The sequence below is a fragment of the Monodelphis domestica genome, chromosome 2 (genome assembly GCF_027887165.1).
Source record: "Monodelphis domestica isolate mMonDom1 chromosome 2, mMonDom1.pri, whole genome shotgun sequence".
NCBI lineage: Eukaryota > Metazoa > Chordata > Mammalia > Didelphimorphia > Didelphidae > Monodelphis > Monodelphis domestica.
The window spans coordinates 21,300,784-21,317,469 of NC_077228.1; the positions used below are offsets into that span (position 1 = coordinate 21,300,784).

General features: G+C 39.5%; 1 protein-coding gene across 1 annotated transcript in view; it reads right to left on the reverse strand.

Annotated features, from left to right (window-relative positions):
* Nucleotides 1-1,062: 1,062 nt before the first annotated feature.
* C8A (complement C8 alpha chain) overlaps nt 1,063-16,686 on the reverse strand; it is a 96,620-nt gene continuing 80,996 nt past the window's right edge. The window contains exons 10-11 of the mRNA XM_007480523.2: nt 16,156-16,378; nt 1,063-1,364 (exon numbers count right to left, since the gene is read on the reverse strand). Coding sequence (XP_007480585.1) covers nt 1,213-1,364; nt 16,156-16,378 — 375 coding nt within the window. The 3' untranslated portion in view covers nt 1,063-1,212. The remainder of the gene's footprint in view (nt 1,365-16,155; nt 16,379-16,686) is intronic.

A 16,686-nucleotide genomic window follows, 5' to 3' on the forward strand; every position in this document is an offset into this window, starting at 1 on the left:
ATTTCCTAATATTGTAATTATCTATTAAATAATAAAAAGCAGACCAGAGAAAGAAAAAGAAAGCCCAAGCCACACGTGGCTAGCCAGCTTCCTTAGAATTGCCGCTCAGCCAATGAACAGTATGTCCTAGCATGGTAGACGAAAGGAGGGAGGACTGACTCTCTCGATGGCCTCAAAGAAATACAGTTCAGAATCTCAGACATAAGATTTTTTTTTGTTTTCAAACCAAAAGGTTGTTTTGGCAGTTCCAAAAAGGGGGTTAGATTAATATTAATTTTCCATAGAAAGATAGATAGATGGATGGAGAGAAAGAAAGATAAATGGATGGATGGATGGATGGATGGACAAATGAATACATAAAGGGATAAATGGATAGATGGATGGATATGAATGGATAGATGGACATAGATAAATAGATGGATGGATAGATAGAATACATAAATATAAATATAAGAGAAATATAAATATAGAGACAAGAGATAATATATTTCTATTTATAGAGAGACATAAATGTATAGAGACAAATATCTATTTGTACATGTGGACATATATGGATATATGTACATTCATGTGTATGAATCTATCTGTGTATATATTTTGGCTCAAGCACCGTGTCTTACCCAAAGCTTTTCCTGGCCCTCCTCCCAGTTGCTAAGGTCCCCTTTTATTCAACCTTGTATTTATTCCCTTTCGATCTTTTCTGTAGATTCTCCTAGGTGTGAACCTTACCTCTTCCAGTAGAATATGATATCCTTGAGGGCAGGGACTGAGTCTCTTTTGTCTTAGCATCCCCACACTGGTAGTCCAGTGCCTTGTATCTAGCACCCATTTTTAATTTATGCTTACTTGACATGGGTGTGAGACAACCCCAAAGGATTTGGCAAATATGTATAATCATAATCTGAAGATGGGTTTGAGTCCAATACTTGCTGCTTATTAGCCAAACAACCTCAGGTTTTTACTCCTCTCAGCTTCAGTTTTTCCTCCCCTTTGCTTCAACTTCTCCTGGAAAATGGGAATGATCTTTGTACCACCTAGATCATCAGATTTCTATAAGACAAATTACTCTGTAACCCTCCCAGACTTGGTGAATTTATTGTATTATTGTTATTGTTAATTAGGTACAGGGTTCAGTGGTTAGAGGTGATGACATTCAACCTGCTGGACAGAAGAAAGGTAAAACTAAGGACACCAGTGACCTCCTCGAGGCCCTCAGCACTCCAGTCTCTCCGTACTAGATCCTTGGCATGGGGCTCCTCCATTCTGAGGGGCTGGGTTGCTGCAACTTCTTGACCTCTCCTTGATGCCCACCTGGCAGGGAGACCAGGAACTCCAGCAACTCCAGCGACCATCAGATGAGCTTCCTGTAAAGATTTCCGGAAAAGTTAAACCAAATCCCATCTCCTCCCCAATAATCTTTCCATTGGAACACATTCTCCTGTCCGTACTGTCAGTTCCCAATCCTCCTCTATCTTTAGTCTACCAGACCAAGACTACTGGCCTCCCACGCCCCCCCCCCATTCACTTTGTGCTCCCTCTGAATGGAGCCAGAGCAAGTTGGCTCATAACCCATCTCTCAAATTAGAAGAGTAGTTGAAGCCCAGGTCCTTGGAAGGGCAATGGTGGGATGGAAGGCAGAGGAATTCAGAGGGTACAGAAGGGCGCTTTTTTGAATAACAAGCTGAGACCAGCAACAACCCACACCAAAGGCCTACAGACACTGCCAAGCTGGAAAATGCACAAATCTACACCCTCCCAGGTATCCTTGGAATCTCTGTGCAGGGAGAACACTGGCTTTTGAGGCCAAAGGTTACAAATGAAGTCTTATTGGAAGAGAAAAACACAATGAAACAAATATGTAAAAGGCACCATGGGACAAGTATAATGGGGTTATCCTCCAATTGGCCTATCATGGGTCAAGGAGAATGAAGAGAATGTGACATCCCAGACCTGGAGCTAGAAGGAACCTCTAAAAGCCATCTTGTCCAAACAAGGAAACTATAGACCAGGAAGGTAAAGGAATTGCCCAACATGGTACAGGGAGCAGGTGTCAGAGCTGGGTTCTGAACCCAGGATCTCTGACACCAAATCTGGTGCCTTTTCCATTGTATCGATCACTTTCCCAGACTAGATGATCTCAGTTTAACACAAGAATCCAATAATCAAAATGGCCCTCTCTAGAGGCATGGAGGCAGAACCAGGAGCAATTCAGGGAAAACTAAAAATGAGCAAATTTAGTTTGATGTCCAGAAAGACCTGAGCATGGGAGCTGCCCCAGAGCTGAAGAGGATGCCTCAACAGGTAGGGAATTGTCTTTCTTTCAAAGAAAAACTGGAAGTTCACTTCTAGGGGAGTATATTTTAGAGGAGACTACTATCTCAGGACAGATGGGATTGGCTCAATGATTTTCAACTTGTGGGAAATCCTAGGGGACTCTGAGACTCTTCCTTTTTTCTTTTTTTTCCCCAACCCTTACCTTCCATCTTGGAATCAATACTGTGTATTGGTTCCAAAGCAGAAGTGTGGTTAGGGCTGGGCAATGGGGTTAAGTGACTTGCCCAGGGTCACAAAGCTGGGAAGTGTCTGAGGCCAGATTTGAACCTAGGACCTCCCATCTCTAGGCCTGACTCTCAATCCAATGAGCTACCCTTTTTCTTTCTTTCCTTTTTTTTGATAATAAGACTATTTATTCTTACCAGATCTCAATTTAGATTCTCATGAAATTTAAGAACTGATAACTGTTAAATATTAAACTATTATATTATTATTATTAATATTAAATATTAAATAATCAGAAAAACCATGGTTGGTGGTCAGGAGAAACCAGATATTTTTTTAAATTTTCTTTTTAATTTTTCAGTAACATATAAAAACAATTGTTGACAATTGTTTTCTGACATTTTAGGATTAAGATCTTCTCCTTCCCTCTCTTCCCCTACACCTCTGGAAGGTGGTAAATGGTCTGATATAGGTTTTGCCAATGCTTTCATGCAATACATATTTCCATTTTGCTCATGTGGAATCATGAGGCCCAAACAATTTTTAAAATAATACTAAGACATTTTAATTTCTGATAGGGTAAATATGAATAGATGTCATCCACATGAGCAGATAGGTGACAGAGTGGCAGAGCACTGGGCCTGGAACCAGGAAGACTCATTTTTTTGAGTTCAAATCTGGTGTCAGATATTTCCTAGCTATGTTACCCTGAGCTAGTCACTTTTCCCTGTTTGCCTCAGTTTCTTCATCTATAAATGAGTTGTAAAAGGAAATGGCAAACCACTCCTTTGGCAAATTTGGCAAATTGGCAAGCCAGTCTTTACCAAGTAAACCCTGAATGGAGTCATGCAGAATTGGACTTGACTGCAATGCTTAAACTCTCTGTGGGGAGATCCTGAATAATGTTTATAATGTCAGGGGAGCCTGAGAAAAGAACATTTGAAAACCTCTACTTGCTAGAACCTTCCAGCTTAGAGACTCTGTGATCTTTCTTAGAAGTGAGTAGGGAGTCATTGAAGGATATTGAATTGGGAGTCATTGAAGGATATTGAATTGGGAGTCATTGAAGGATATTGAATTGGGAGTCATTGAAGGATATTGAATTGGGGTTGGAAAACTCTATCATAGAAGGTAATTCAGACACAATCTAGTCTAATCATCTAGTTTGAAAGAAAATCAGGGAAATGGAGACCCAAGAAATTTAATAGACTTGCTTAAGATCACATACTTACTAAACAGAGGTGGAATTTGAACCCAGTCCTCTGACTGCAAATCCAGTGCTTTTTGGTCAGATCCTTGACAGTTGGGACTGTTTTTCCTTTGGATTGTGTCTATATTTCACAGCACTGTCCCTGGCACACAGTACATCCTTAAGGGATGCTTATTGTTTGCCTGTACTAGTCAGATCATCCTCATGGTGTTCACCAGACAAATCCTTGATTGATTGATTTCCACACTCCCTTGTCATCAGGCATAAAAAGGATTGCGAATGCTCTGGCATCCATGTGTGGAGCTACCTGGAGTAGGGACATACTGAAGAATTTGGGACCTCTTAGAAGATAATTGTAGTCCAATGACTGTGATGAACTTTAAGAAGGGAGAGAAGAAGGCTGAACCCTTCCAAACTCTTTTCAGAGGCAGGAAAATTACCACCGTGGCATATGATGAGATACTGAATATAAGATCAGACTTTTTCTATGAATGAATTAAAAAGTAATTATTAAGTACTTATCATGTGCCAACCTTATGGGGATACAAGGAGCTTTCACTCCAGTTAGGGGGAAGAATGCAGACTATGATGGTTGGTTTGGCCAAACTGTTCTTTCCTTCCTTCTTTATGAATACTTTGTTATAAAGGGATGGACCTCATAGAAGGGAGAGGGGAGGGGGAAAGGATAGATTTGGGGACTATAGGCACTGTAAAACAAAGCTTATCAATTCAAGTTTTAAAAAGAAATTCTAATGGGTTGTGAGTGATGAGGTTCCTGGCCAGGCATATGTCAGACAAAATTGCTCAGCATCGGTTCACAGGAGCACCCAACCTAGAATTTGGAGCCACAGGACCAGGGTTCAAATCCTAATCCTTCTAAAGTTACCAGTGTAGAATTGGGGAAGTCTCTCTTCCTTTGACATCAGTTTTCTCCACTATAAAATGGGAAGGTTGAACTAGGTGACTTTTGATCCCACTTCCAGACCTAGATTTATAATCCTGAATTTTCTTACATCTCTAAGATTCTCTGATTCAATGAACTGCAATTCATCACAGTAATTGAACTGAAGGTAGCTAGATGTAGATGGAATGTTGGATCTGCAATCAAGAAGACCTGAGTTCAAATTTTTATTTGGACATTTACTAGCTGTGTGATCATGGGCAAGTCATTTAGCCTCTGCTTTCCTCAGTTTCCTCAAATATAAACTGAGGGTAATAATAGCATCTACATACTAGGATTTTCTGAAGATAAAACGAAATAACATTTGCAAAGCACTTTACAAACCTTAACTGTCTACCCTATATTTCTCCATCTTTTTCACAAGAAAAACACGTGACTTTATCAATTGTTACATCCGAAGCATTCACCTGTACAAAGATAGAGAAGGCAAGTGACTTTGTCTAAGACGGGGGGCCCAAACATTTTACACAGGGGGCCAGTTCACTGTCCCTCAGACTGTTGGAGGATCAGACTATAAAAGAAAACTAGGAACAAATCTGTATAGCGCTGTCTGAGACAGCTGAGGCTGCCGCGCTGGCTGGGATGGGCCTGTCACGCCTCGCACAGGCCCAGCACTGCCACCACTATACCGGGCAGCAGAATACACAGTGCAGAATCCCCTCCCCCAGATTACCACTCACCATGCTGACGTCTTCCATTGTGCAGCCACAAAGTTCTTTGCGTGGCGTCTTGTTCTCGTTCAGTTACTCTCAGAACAAGGCGCCACGCAAAAGATTAAATCACCGGAAGTAGTACTGTACGTGAGCGATGCTGTGCTTTGTGGCAACACCACCTACAGCTCCTCTCACTGACCACCAATGAAAGAGGTGCCCCTTCTGGGAGTGCGATGGGGGCTGGATAAATGGCCTCAGGGGGCCTCATGTGGCCCACGGCTGTAGTTTGGGAACCCCTGGACTAAGAACTCATGAAATCTGGGCAGTTTTTGATTAAGCCATGGCTGACTTTTTGTTATCATGACTTTCTTTTCTACATATTCACTAACCATCCTTTCAATTGTTTGTTTTTTTCCTTAAAAACCCTTACCTTCCATCCTGGAATCAATACTGTGTATTGGTTCCAAATCAGAAGAGTGGTAAAGGCTAGGCAATGGGGGTTAAGTGACTTGCCCAGAGTCACACAGCTGGGAAGTATCAGAGGCCAGCTTTGAACCTAGGACCTCCCGTCTCTAGACCTGGCTCTCAATCCACTGAGCTATCTAGCTGTCCCTTAACCATCCTTTTAATGACAAGATGCCTACAATTTTGCCAAGAATTAAAGCCACATTCAGAAAAGGAATGAATAGATGAATGAAACTTTTCTTAAGCACTTACCATATGTAAAGTCCTGTGTTAAAGGCTGGAGATCCTCAAGGAAAAGCAATAAAGCTCCTCCCAAGGGCTCAGTATCTTCCAATGTTAAGTGAGAGGGCTAGTTTAAATGAACCCTGAATTCCCTTTCAATGCTAGCTCTAGGATCATATACTCCATTTTCTTTTTTGGAAACTGGAATAATGTCCTTCTTTCTCCCATTCATCAGGGCCAATCTCATTCTACCTGACCTTCCAAAGATTATTGGCCAAAGCTCAGTCAGCTTTTTCAGTCCCTTTGGATACACTTCATCTGGGTCTGGTGATCTTAATTCTCCTAAGGCAACTGGGGGACCTCTGACTCCTGGCTTGTTAATCATGGGCATCAATTCCCCACAGGCCACTTTGGGTTCCATCTCTTCAGTCCAGAGATCTTCTTGTAGGAAAACCAGATGCAAAATAAGAACTGACTGGCTATTGTTTCCCCTCATTGTCGCCTGTAATCATTCCATGCATGAAATTAACACTCTCAATCCCATTTTAATCCTCCTCCCCCCATGTGGATTTTCAAAACCCTCCTTTTTGTTGTTTTTTATTGTTGTTATTGTTCCTTTCCTAGCTTCTTCAGAGCTTAGGGATATAGACATTGTTCTTCTAGTACCATGTCAGGCTTCTCTATTGATCCTTCATTACCTGCCCTTGTTTCCAGCTTCTGGATGACTTTCTAAATCAGAGTTCGGTTGACAAGTTGCCTGTACCTCCTCATCAATCTCTTTAGAAGAATCCTCTTTCCTCCCATTGCTATAGTTTCTCTTTGTCTTTCCCAAATGAAATTCTGGGTTTCCCATCTGGCCTGGCCTTACTTTTCCCAATTTTAATCCATGGCCTCCTACTTCTCAGTTTTCTCAACCCTAAGGAATCTTCTCTACGAATCCAGAAAGTCTGCTTAACTGTGATGGTAGGCTCCTGGCTGTTCCTGGAACAGGTCACTCCATCTCTAGACTGAGATCATCATCTCCCATAACTGGAAGAGTCTCCCTCTTCCTCTCTGTCTCTTACTGTCCTGGGCTTCCATCAGTTCTCAGCTAAGCTTCATCAACAAGAGACCTTTCCTAGGACTCCTTAACATTGGGGATTTCTATGGATTATCTTCAATTTATTCTTCTGATGTCATTTGCACGTTTGCATGTTGTCTCCCTTATTAGAAGGTGAGTTCCTTGAGAGCAGGGACTGTTATCTGCCACTCTTTTAACCCTTGTTAAAGACGTGTCCAAGACTCAGTGCTTGGCATATGTTAGGCCAAGTAATATATATATATACAGGTATCCCTTCCACATCATGACTATCTCCATCACTGTTTCAATATATCACAGGTTGGCTTAAAAAATTAAGAATATTCAGATGACACAGAAAAAGTTTAAAAACTCAGAAATGCCTAAAATATATGTTTTATGTTATATAAATAAATATATTTTATCTTTTAATACTATAAATATTCACCATTTTACTATAAATACTCTATGAAAGAAAAAGAAAAAAGTCAGACTTCTCTGGTATGAAGAGAGGGCCAAAAAATGTTACATGTGTTTTCCAGATTGCAGGATGCCATACCCAAACTCTCCTAATGTGGAAGAAATACCTGTATATGTGTGTATGTGTGCATATATGTATCCCTGTATCCACAAATATGTTTGTAAATATATAATGTATGTGTATATGATAAATAGAAACTTAGGTGTATGTGTGTACATATCTGCATATATACTAGTTGAATGATCTTCCAGGACTTTCCTCTTACTCTCTATTATAAATATTATAATAGTGTGCTTACTCCCTTCTCCACTATGGCCCCTCCAATTTGCATCCTTACACGCCAGGATCTGATATCTGCTTGTTGGTGATAATAATATTTAGGACGGAAATCCTCCTTGTTGGATCATTTATATTTTTCAGGATGAAATGGTCAGTAAGGAAAGTCAGGAAGCTTTTAGGGTAGGGCAAGGAGAAGGAAAGAGAGAGATAAGCAGAGATAAGCCAAGATACACAGAGACAGAGAGAGATGAGAGAGAGAGAGAGAGAGAGAGAGAGAGAGAGAGAGAGAGAGAGAGAGAGAGAGAGAGAGAGAGAGAAACAGGGAGACAAGGAGAAGACAAGACAAGACTAGAGAAGAGAAGACAATCCAAGATCAGCCAAGCCCAGCCAAGGCAAGCCAAGCCAAGGCAAGACAAGCCAAGACAAGCCAAGACAAGCCAAGACAAGACAAGACAAGACAAGACAAGACAGGACAGGACAGGAGAGGACAGGACAAGACAAGACAAGACAAGACAAGACAAGACAAGACAAGACAAGACAAGACAAGACAAGACAAGACAAGACAAGACAAGACAAGACAAAGAGAGATGGAGAGACAGAGAGACAGAGAGATAAAAAGAGGGAAGAGAGGAGAAAAGGAGAGAACAGATGGTCTGGTTAATTGAAGTCTCTCATCATTATTATATTATATATATATATATTATATCATTTCTCTGCAGTAGGTGTGTAATCTGTTTCCCAAACTACTCATGTATTTTCTCTTTCTGTGGATAGGGGTGGATTCTACTAGTCTGCTAATAATATTACTTCTTTCTTCTGCTACTGATCTAAATGTTCTCCACCATGTTTCCTTAATCTCTGATACCAATATTTCCTTTCATAAATGTCTTCTTAATAATGTTAATAATAACAATAACAATAACAATAGTAATAATAGTAGTTAAATGTATATAGCAACTTAAGGTTAGAAAATTATTTTGTATAAAATTATATATACATAATTATATGTTTATGTCAAATATATATTACATATTTTATATAATATATTTACATACAATACTTTATTGTATGTAATTATATTATGATTTGTGAACAAGGAAATAGCCAAAAATAAGTGAAACTTGAAAATTGAAGAAAACGTGTCTGAAGGGGCAAATGGAACATTCAGGACTTGCTGGGGATGGGAGATAAGGGAAACTTGTAGTCCAAGGGTTGTCTTTCAGTTGAGGGCAAGAAGCTTCTTTCAGCTCAGTCAAGCAAAAGGGTTTAGCAGAGTATCTCTCTCATCCAGCTCTCTCAGAGTCCTGGATAAGAAGACTGACCAGAAAATCTCCCTCTGGCCAACAGTTTTTCCTTTTGAATCTTCCATGGAACTCTCCCATCCCCTGCAAATCTTGAATGTTCCATTTGCCCCATCAGACACGTTTTCTTCAATTTTCAAGTTTCCCTTGTTTTTGCCTATTTCCTTGTTCACAATGTTACATAATATATAATATATATATATATTATATACATGTATAATATAGCAATAATCTCATTTGATCAGTATTATTCCTCCCCTTTTTTTCATCCTCTATCTTTTCCATAAAGTTTACCTTTCTAGAGAAATTTTCCAGTTGTGAATAAGAAATTGTTTTGTGTTGTCTTCCCCTGTTAGAAAGTAAGCTTCCTGATGGCAAGGAATCTTCCTTTATGACCAGATTTATAGTCTCAGTCCTTAGCACAATGGCTGGCATATAATAAGTGCGCCAGAAATGCTAATTGAGTGACTATCCAATCTCTAATTCCCTTTGCTTGCTCCTATATTTTATGACTTTGTGAAGTCACAGGATTATCAATTTTGAGCTTAAAGGGACTTTATAGAAGTTCGATAATCTTATTTTACAAATGGGGAAACTGAGGTACATAAAGTTTAGAGGACATGCTTAGGGTCACAAAACTATAAGTATTTGAGGTAAGATCAGAGCCCAGCTGTTCTAGACTCAGGTTTAATTCTATAGTCTGTTGCTATAGGTTTAATTACTTCCTCCTTCCTAGGATTTTTCTCTCTTCTATCCCTTATTTTCACCTCAATTTGGTCTTTTCTGAATGTTGGTTGTTTATGTTTTTCACCATTTGATTTTTGAACTCCTTGATACCAGAGTCTATATTTTGCTTTTCTTTGTATCCCAATACTCTGTACATGGTAGGTGCTCACTAAATGCTTGGGGTGATGATGTTAATGTCAGAATTTAGATTGATAGAGCTGTAAAGGACCCAAAATATCATCTAGTCTGACTTCCTAATCTTATAAACGAAGAAACTGAGTCATAAGGAAGTAAAGTGATTGCCCAGGGTCACACAATACGTTTCCAGTGAGACAGAAACTAAACAACCTTGTCTCTGAGGCCAGGTTTCATGTCATTAAATTTCACTCATTCCCTTGAGCAAGTGAGAAGGGAACAATTCTCCACTGGCACTTCTAGGTTTTCTCTCCCTGTACTCATGTCATTCCTTACCTTCATCAGCTATAATGGCTTCTATTTTAGGATATTCTTTAGGATTAAATATACACTTTCTGTTTGTCATTCAAAGCCCTTTACAACCCATCCCCAACTTTCTCTTCTAGCCTCATTATAGATCACTCCCCCTCTGCACTCTCTAGTACACCCGAACTGTCCTACTTGTTACTCCTCACATATGACACTTCATCACCACATCCATGGCTGGGCACTGACTGCCTCCCTCTTTTCCTCAAATGAATTCTGTCTCTACCTGGTTCGTAGAATCCCTCCTTCAAGATTCAGCTCACATTCCATTTTCTCCATGAATCCTTTTCCAATTCCCAAGCTAGGGAGTGACATTAGAATTTGAACAGAGGGCTTTGACTCCATAGCAGGTGTTTGTTTAATTGTGTCAGTCTTCCAAAGAGAAAGCAATGTTCCTTTTCTACACATCTGTAGCCTAAATTCCTTCCTTCCTTCCTTCCTTCGTTTCTTCCTTCTTTCCTTTCTTTTTCTTTCTTTCTTCCTTTCTTTCTTTTTCTTCCCTCCTTCCTTCCTTCTTTTCTTTCTTTCCTTCTTTCTTTCTCTCTTCCTTCCTTCCTTCTTTCCTTCCTTCCTTCCTTCCTTCCTTCCTTCCTTTCTTCCTTCCTTTCTTTCTTTCTTTCTCTCGGTCTTTCTTCTTCCTTCCTTCCTTCCTTCCTTCCTTCCTTCCTTCCTTCCTTCCTTCCTTCCTTCCCTCCCTCCCTTTCTATCTTTCATTCATTCTTTCTTCCTTTCTCTCTTCCTTTTTTCTTTCTTTCTCTTCCTTTCTTTCCTCTCTCTCTGTCCCTCTTTCCCTCCCTCCTAACTAGTTCCTTTGCTTCATTCCTTCATTATTTTATATTATTTTTCACTTTTTTTCTTCTCTTTTGGAGGGGTGCCAAGGTGAGGAACACAGATTTAGGCAGAGCCATCACAGTGACATTTTCCCTGGAGGCAAACCTTTACAAGTACAAAACTGGTTTCTCTGCCTCTAGAAATGATCATCAATCCAAGGGAACAGAAGGTCATGTTAGTTAGTCTCTCGCCTTCTAAAATATAGCAAGAAGTCTCGTTTACACTTCTAGAAGGCTCTTTTGGATTTCCAGAATATTTTCTTCACAAAATAATTGGAATAAAGTTAGCAGTCCTGGTAGTATTGGGGTGGGGGGTTGGCTATATGAGAATGACTTGTGAGTTCAATGTGAGCCTATAGTGCAATAAAATAAATGGTTACATGAGGAGAGAAAAAACATGCAGACCTGAGGAGCTGACTATTCCCCTGTACTCTGCCCTCAATCCAGGATATTGGGTTGCATCTTAGGCACTTTGGTTTAAAATAAATTTGGTTAAGTTGGAGGATATTCAGAGGGAAACAACTAGCATTTTCAAGGATCTTGAGTGCATGTCACATGAGGATATATTGAAGGAATCATTCATGTTTATCCTGGAGAAGAGAAGACTGGGGAGAGGGGGAACGAATGGCCACTTTCTTCAGATATTTGAAGGGTTTTCACTGAATGAAGAATTACACTTGTTCTTCTATACCCCACAGCACAATGAATACAATTAGAGAGGTGAACTATATCTAGTGATAAGAAAAACTTCCTAATAATTGTTGTTCAGTCATGTCCAACTCTTTGTAACCCCTTTTTGGGGGTGGGGCAGATACTGCAGTAGTTTGCCATTCCCTTCACCAGCTCACTTTACAGATGGAGAAACTGAGGAAAACAGAATTTAATCCCTTGCCCAGGGCCACCTAGCTAGTGTGAGACCAGATTTGAACTCATGAAGATTAATCTCCTTGATTCTAGATCCACTATACTGCTTAGCTGCCATTTAAAATAGGACTAGGCTCCCTTAGGAGGAAATGGTTTCCCTGCAACTGGAAGCCTTGAAGCAGAAACTGGATGGTCATTTGTTGTGTATGTTACAGATAGATTTCATAATATGATTGCAAAGTAACCTTTTATGGTGGTAGGAGATTACTTATTATTTCTACTTCTATTCCCAGTGCCTAGCACAGTGTCTAACACATAGTAGATTCTCTGTGAACATTTGGAGATTCCTTGATTACTATCACTCTTCATTTATATTATTATCATTATACTAAAAGGGAAATTCTAGCATATCTTGGTCCATCCAAATTCTACTTATATGCATGATTGATTTCTCTTTAAGTTCACTCAATTCAGTTCATCGAGCCTTTACATTGTGCCTACTGTGAGCCAGTCTCCATAGTCAGATTCTAACATATCCCATGAGGTAAAGAAGACTGAATTTGGAGTCATATAACTTGGTCTTGAATGAATAGTCAAAAAATAAACAGTCCAGGCCCTCAAGGAGCTTCTATTATACTGGGGATAATCTTTTTGTTGCTGTTTATTTTTATTGTTTAATGATATATCATAATGCTAGGGCTGCAATATGAAGTCACTGCTTGGTCCTAATACCCACAGAAGCATTGTTGTACTTCCCCACTATTAACTCTGTGTCAGCTAGATAAGACTAGCCATTACTGATGGGATGAATTCTCAATCTATTACTAGGGTCCTTGAGTCATTCACCTTCTGCTGCCTTAGTTAATGCTATATTCTTCCCAGAAGCAGCTAGGTGGCTCAGTGCATAGAGCTCCAGAACCTGGAGATTGGAGTTCCTGGGTTCAAATGTGACCTCAGACATGTCCTAGTTGTTTGTCCCTGCACAAGTCACTTAATCCCAAATACCTAGCCCTCAGTACTCTTCTGCTTAGGAAGGGATACCTGGTATGTATTCTAAAATAGAAGATAAGGGTTTAAAAAAAAGTTAGATTTGCCCATCAGTTAAAGAAAGTTTACCCATGCCTGATATCAGCCAAGAACCCAAGACCCTTTCTATCACATCTGGATCTGATTAGGACTGGCCCCTCCTTCATCTGACACCAATTACCCTTCCTCAACCAAGCCCATTCTTACCATATATAATCTTGCCACCTAAACCCCAATAGGTCTTTCTCTCTCAGGCTGGGGTAAATTTCTTGCATATAGGGACAAAACTCTATTTATATTGCTAAGGTGTAGATAGATAGATAGATAGATAGATAGATAGATAGATAGATAGATAGATAGATAGATGGATGGATGGATGGATGCATGGATGGATAGATGGATAGATAGATAGATAGATAGATAGATAGATAGATAGATAGATAGATAGATAGATAGATAGATAGACTTTCCTTGCTTATTTGCTTGACTATATAACAATAAAGCAAGTGATTGTATCAATTCTAGAATATACCAATTTTCTGGTCTCTTTGCTAGTTATATACATATTATTAGAGTATCACTATTATGAAATCCAGTGTCCTCATTACCTCAAGGTATTTGGTATCATGAGAAAGGACACTTAAAGTGAATCCATTCTAAAAGGTATCAGCATTTCAAAGAAAATAGTGCTGAAAGATTTTATTTGAATTTTACTTGAAAAAATGAAACTAAAGATACTGAAAAATGATATTTTCTCTCATATTTAATAATGAAGTTTATAATTGAAACCATGTACTGATTTTTAGAAGAAAAGAATGAGAAATCAAACATTGATTTTTAGAGGTATAATTTTAACTAATAAAATGAGTTCTATTAAAAAAAAGTATCATTTTTCTAGAAATCCTGAACCCAAGGGTATACTTTAAGTTGAGCTGTGTGACCAAATACAGTGGGGGATTGGAAAGGAAAGCATTTATACCCTTCGGGAGTGGATGAATTTTGTTCTTCAAAGTCCTTTCCAGCTCTGAAATTTTATAACAAGTTACTAGTATGGTGGGGATTAATTTGTTTGGGCCTCAGTTTTCCCATCTATAAAATGAGGAAGTTAAATTAGATGGTCTCAGAGGTCTCTTCTAGAGTTATGATCCATTAATCCCAATGATAATTGGGATAATCCCAGTAACAATTACTGAGATTTATATAGTACTTTGAAGTTTTCAAAGAATTTTCTATACAGTGAGCTCACTAATGAAAAGTTTCAAATATTGGTATTATTCCCATTTTACAGATGCAGAAACTGAGACTCAAAGATGAAATGAATTACCCAGAATCAATATAGCTTATACTCTGTAACTCAGCTTGGGTTCTACTTCTTAGTACCTCCTCACTTCCTTCAAAAGCAAGTATTTCTTAAATGCCTTAAGAGTATGAAGCTTCAGAATGTCCTCTCTTCAGCTCAGAGGGTCCCTAGCTGAGGTGTATGGAGATGTTGGAGTTTACTGTGAATTGTTTATGAAAGTGTGATAAGGGTTATATGTGATTGAAAAAAAAAAAGAAATGAAAGGCACTGAAATATTGAAAATCTTAGGGAGAAAAAGAACAAGCTTGAAAGAGGAAAAGAAAATAAAGCAGTATTGTCTCAAAAGAAAATCAATCTGCTCTTGGTCAATATGAAGGAGGGTCTCTCACAACTGTTGGCTTACTGGAATACTAAGACAGAGAGGTCCTGGGTCTCTAAGATACAGCTTAGGAAGGTTATAGCAAACTTTTTCCTCTCTGGGTCTTTGTGCACCTCTCTTCCTTCACCCATGGAAATCCCAGAATCATAGAGTAAATTTAGTACAAACCATACCCCTAGAAGAAGTTCCTCCACGGCATGTGCCTATTGTTGAAAATCTCCAGTGAGGGAGACCCACCACCTCTTGGGGTGAGCCATTCAATTTAAAGATAGTTGTGATTGTTAGAAAGTTTTCCAGACATCGAGCCAGAATTTCCACCTTTGGACCGTATTCTTCTTATCTCAGGAGAACAAACCAAGTAGAACAAATCTATGATGTTCAGTCTTGCTGAGCTTGGCATCAACAGACCTGAGTTTGAATCTACATCACATACTTAGGATGTGTGTGCCATTGAATGAGGCACTGAACCTCCTGAGGCTTCAGATGCTTCATCAATAAAGTGATTGGATTGGAATAAAGGGTATCTAAAGCTTCCTACAGCTCTAAATTTCTTTGTTCTAGTTTTCCTCTCAGTTCTGTCATTCCCTGTTCTAAGCTCCCTCCCAACTGACATTTGCTGTTCTAAGCCTCTAATAGCTCTGTCATTCTGAGTTCTAAGGTCCTCCCCACCTCTGATATTCTATGATAATTTGAATTATTCTCTATGTAACTTCAGAAAGTGACTTGGCTCTTCCAAATCTCAGTTTCCCTCTCTGCAAAACAAGAAGAGTGAACTAGTTATCAGCAAAGTGTTCATCTCTGGTATTGTGTAGATGCAATTCTCTCCCCAAAGCCTATCTTAAGCAGCATTCCATTTGTGTGCTTACGCTGCATGAATGCTGTGTGAATGGATGGAGGATAAAGTTTTGGTGTGGCACACCCCTCATTCTCTTCTTCCTGGAACGTGAGGTTGAGGAGGCTGGCTGGGAGTCAGGTGAAAGAATACACACATACACACGTGAAGCCAATAAGGTTAGAAAATTGGGCTTTATACTTCTATCCTTTAAATTTTTTCTACTTCAAGTGATTATTAATTAAGCTCTATGGAAAAATAAGAACCTGGAGTTATTGATATTAAATTTAAATTTTGCACCTGCAAGTTCTTTCTACTTGGGTTTCAAAGAGCCTTTTAGATCTTCTCTTGAGACCAGTTAGAGACAAGGTTAAAGGTGAAGGAAAACACTAGAAGGTAGCACAGTGGTCACACAGAGAAGACTTTGATGAGCAAAAAGGAGAATCCCAGGGAGACCAGAGCAAAATTAGTTACTGACATTTTATACAAAGTCATCCCTGGATGCCAGGGAGAAAAGGGAACAGAGAAGGGGACAGGAAGGAGAGCCTTTGAAGGGCTGCCTTACTTACCCTGGTGCTCCATTTTCTCACAGGCAGGACCAGATCGACCCAGAGGACACTTGCACAGGCAGCTGTTACCCTCAAGGATGGGCTCCCCATTGTTGACACAGGGTCCGCAGCGGCAAGTGTCATGTTCTGCCAGGTATTCATCAAGTGCCCTCCTCATGTTCTGCCATTTTTGTTCATGGGGGCCCAGGTTGCTTTGGCGTAGCACAGAAAAGATGGGCAGGAGCTGATGGGAACAGGAGAAAGTACCCTGATTGTGGAGTCAGAAGAGTTCATATCCCTTAAGGACTTTGGGCAATTTGGTTGAGTTCAAAAATTTGCTATGGAAAAATGTTTACCTTGCTCAAGGCATTGTGCTGGATGTTGGAGATACAAAGACAAAAGGAAATCTAGTCCCTGCCTTCAAGGAACTTATACTTTATTGAAAATGTAATAAAAGAGAAGATTTAAAGAGAAAACACATATCAAGTGCCAAGTATGTACCGTAGGCAGCTAGGGTGGTGTAGGGGCCAGAGTATTAGGCTTAGAATTAGA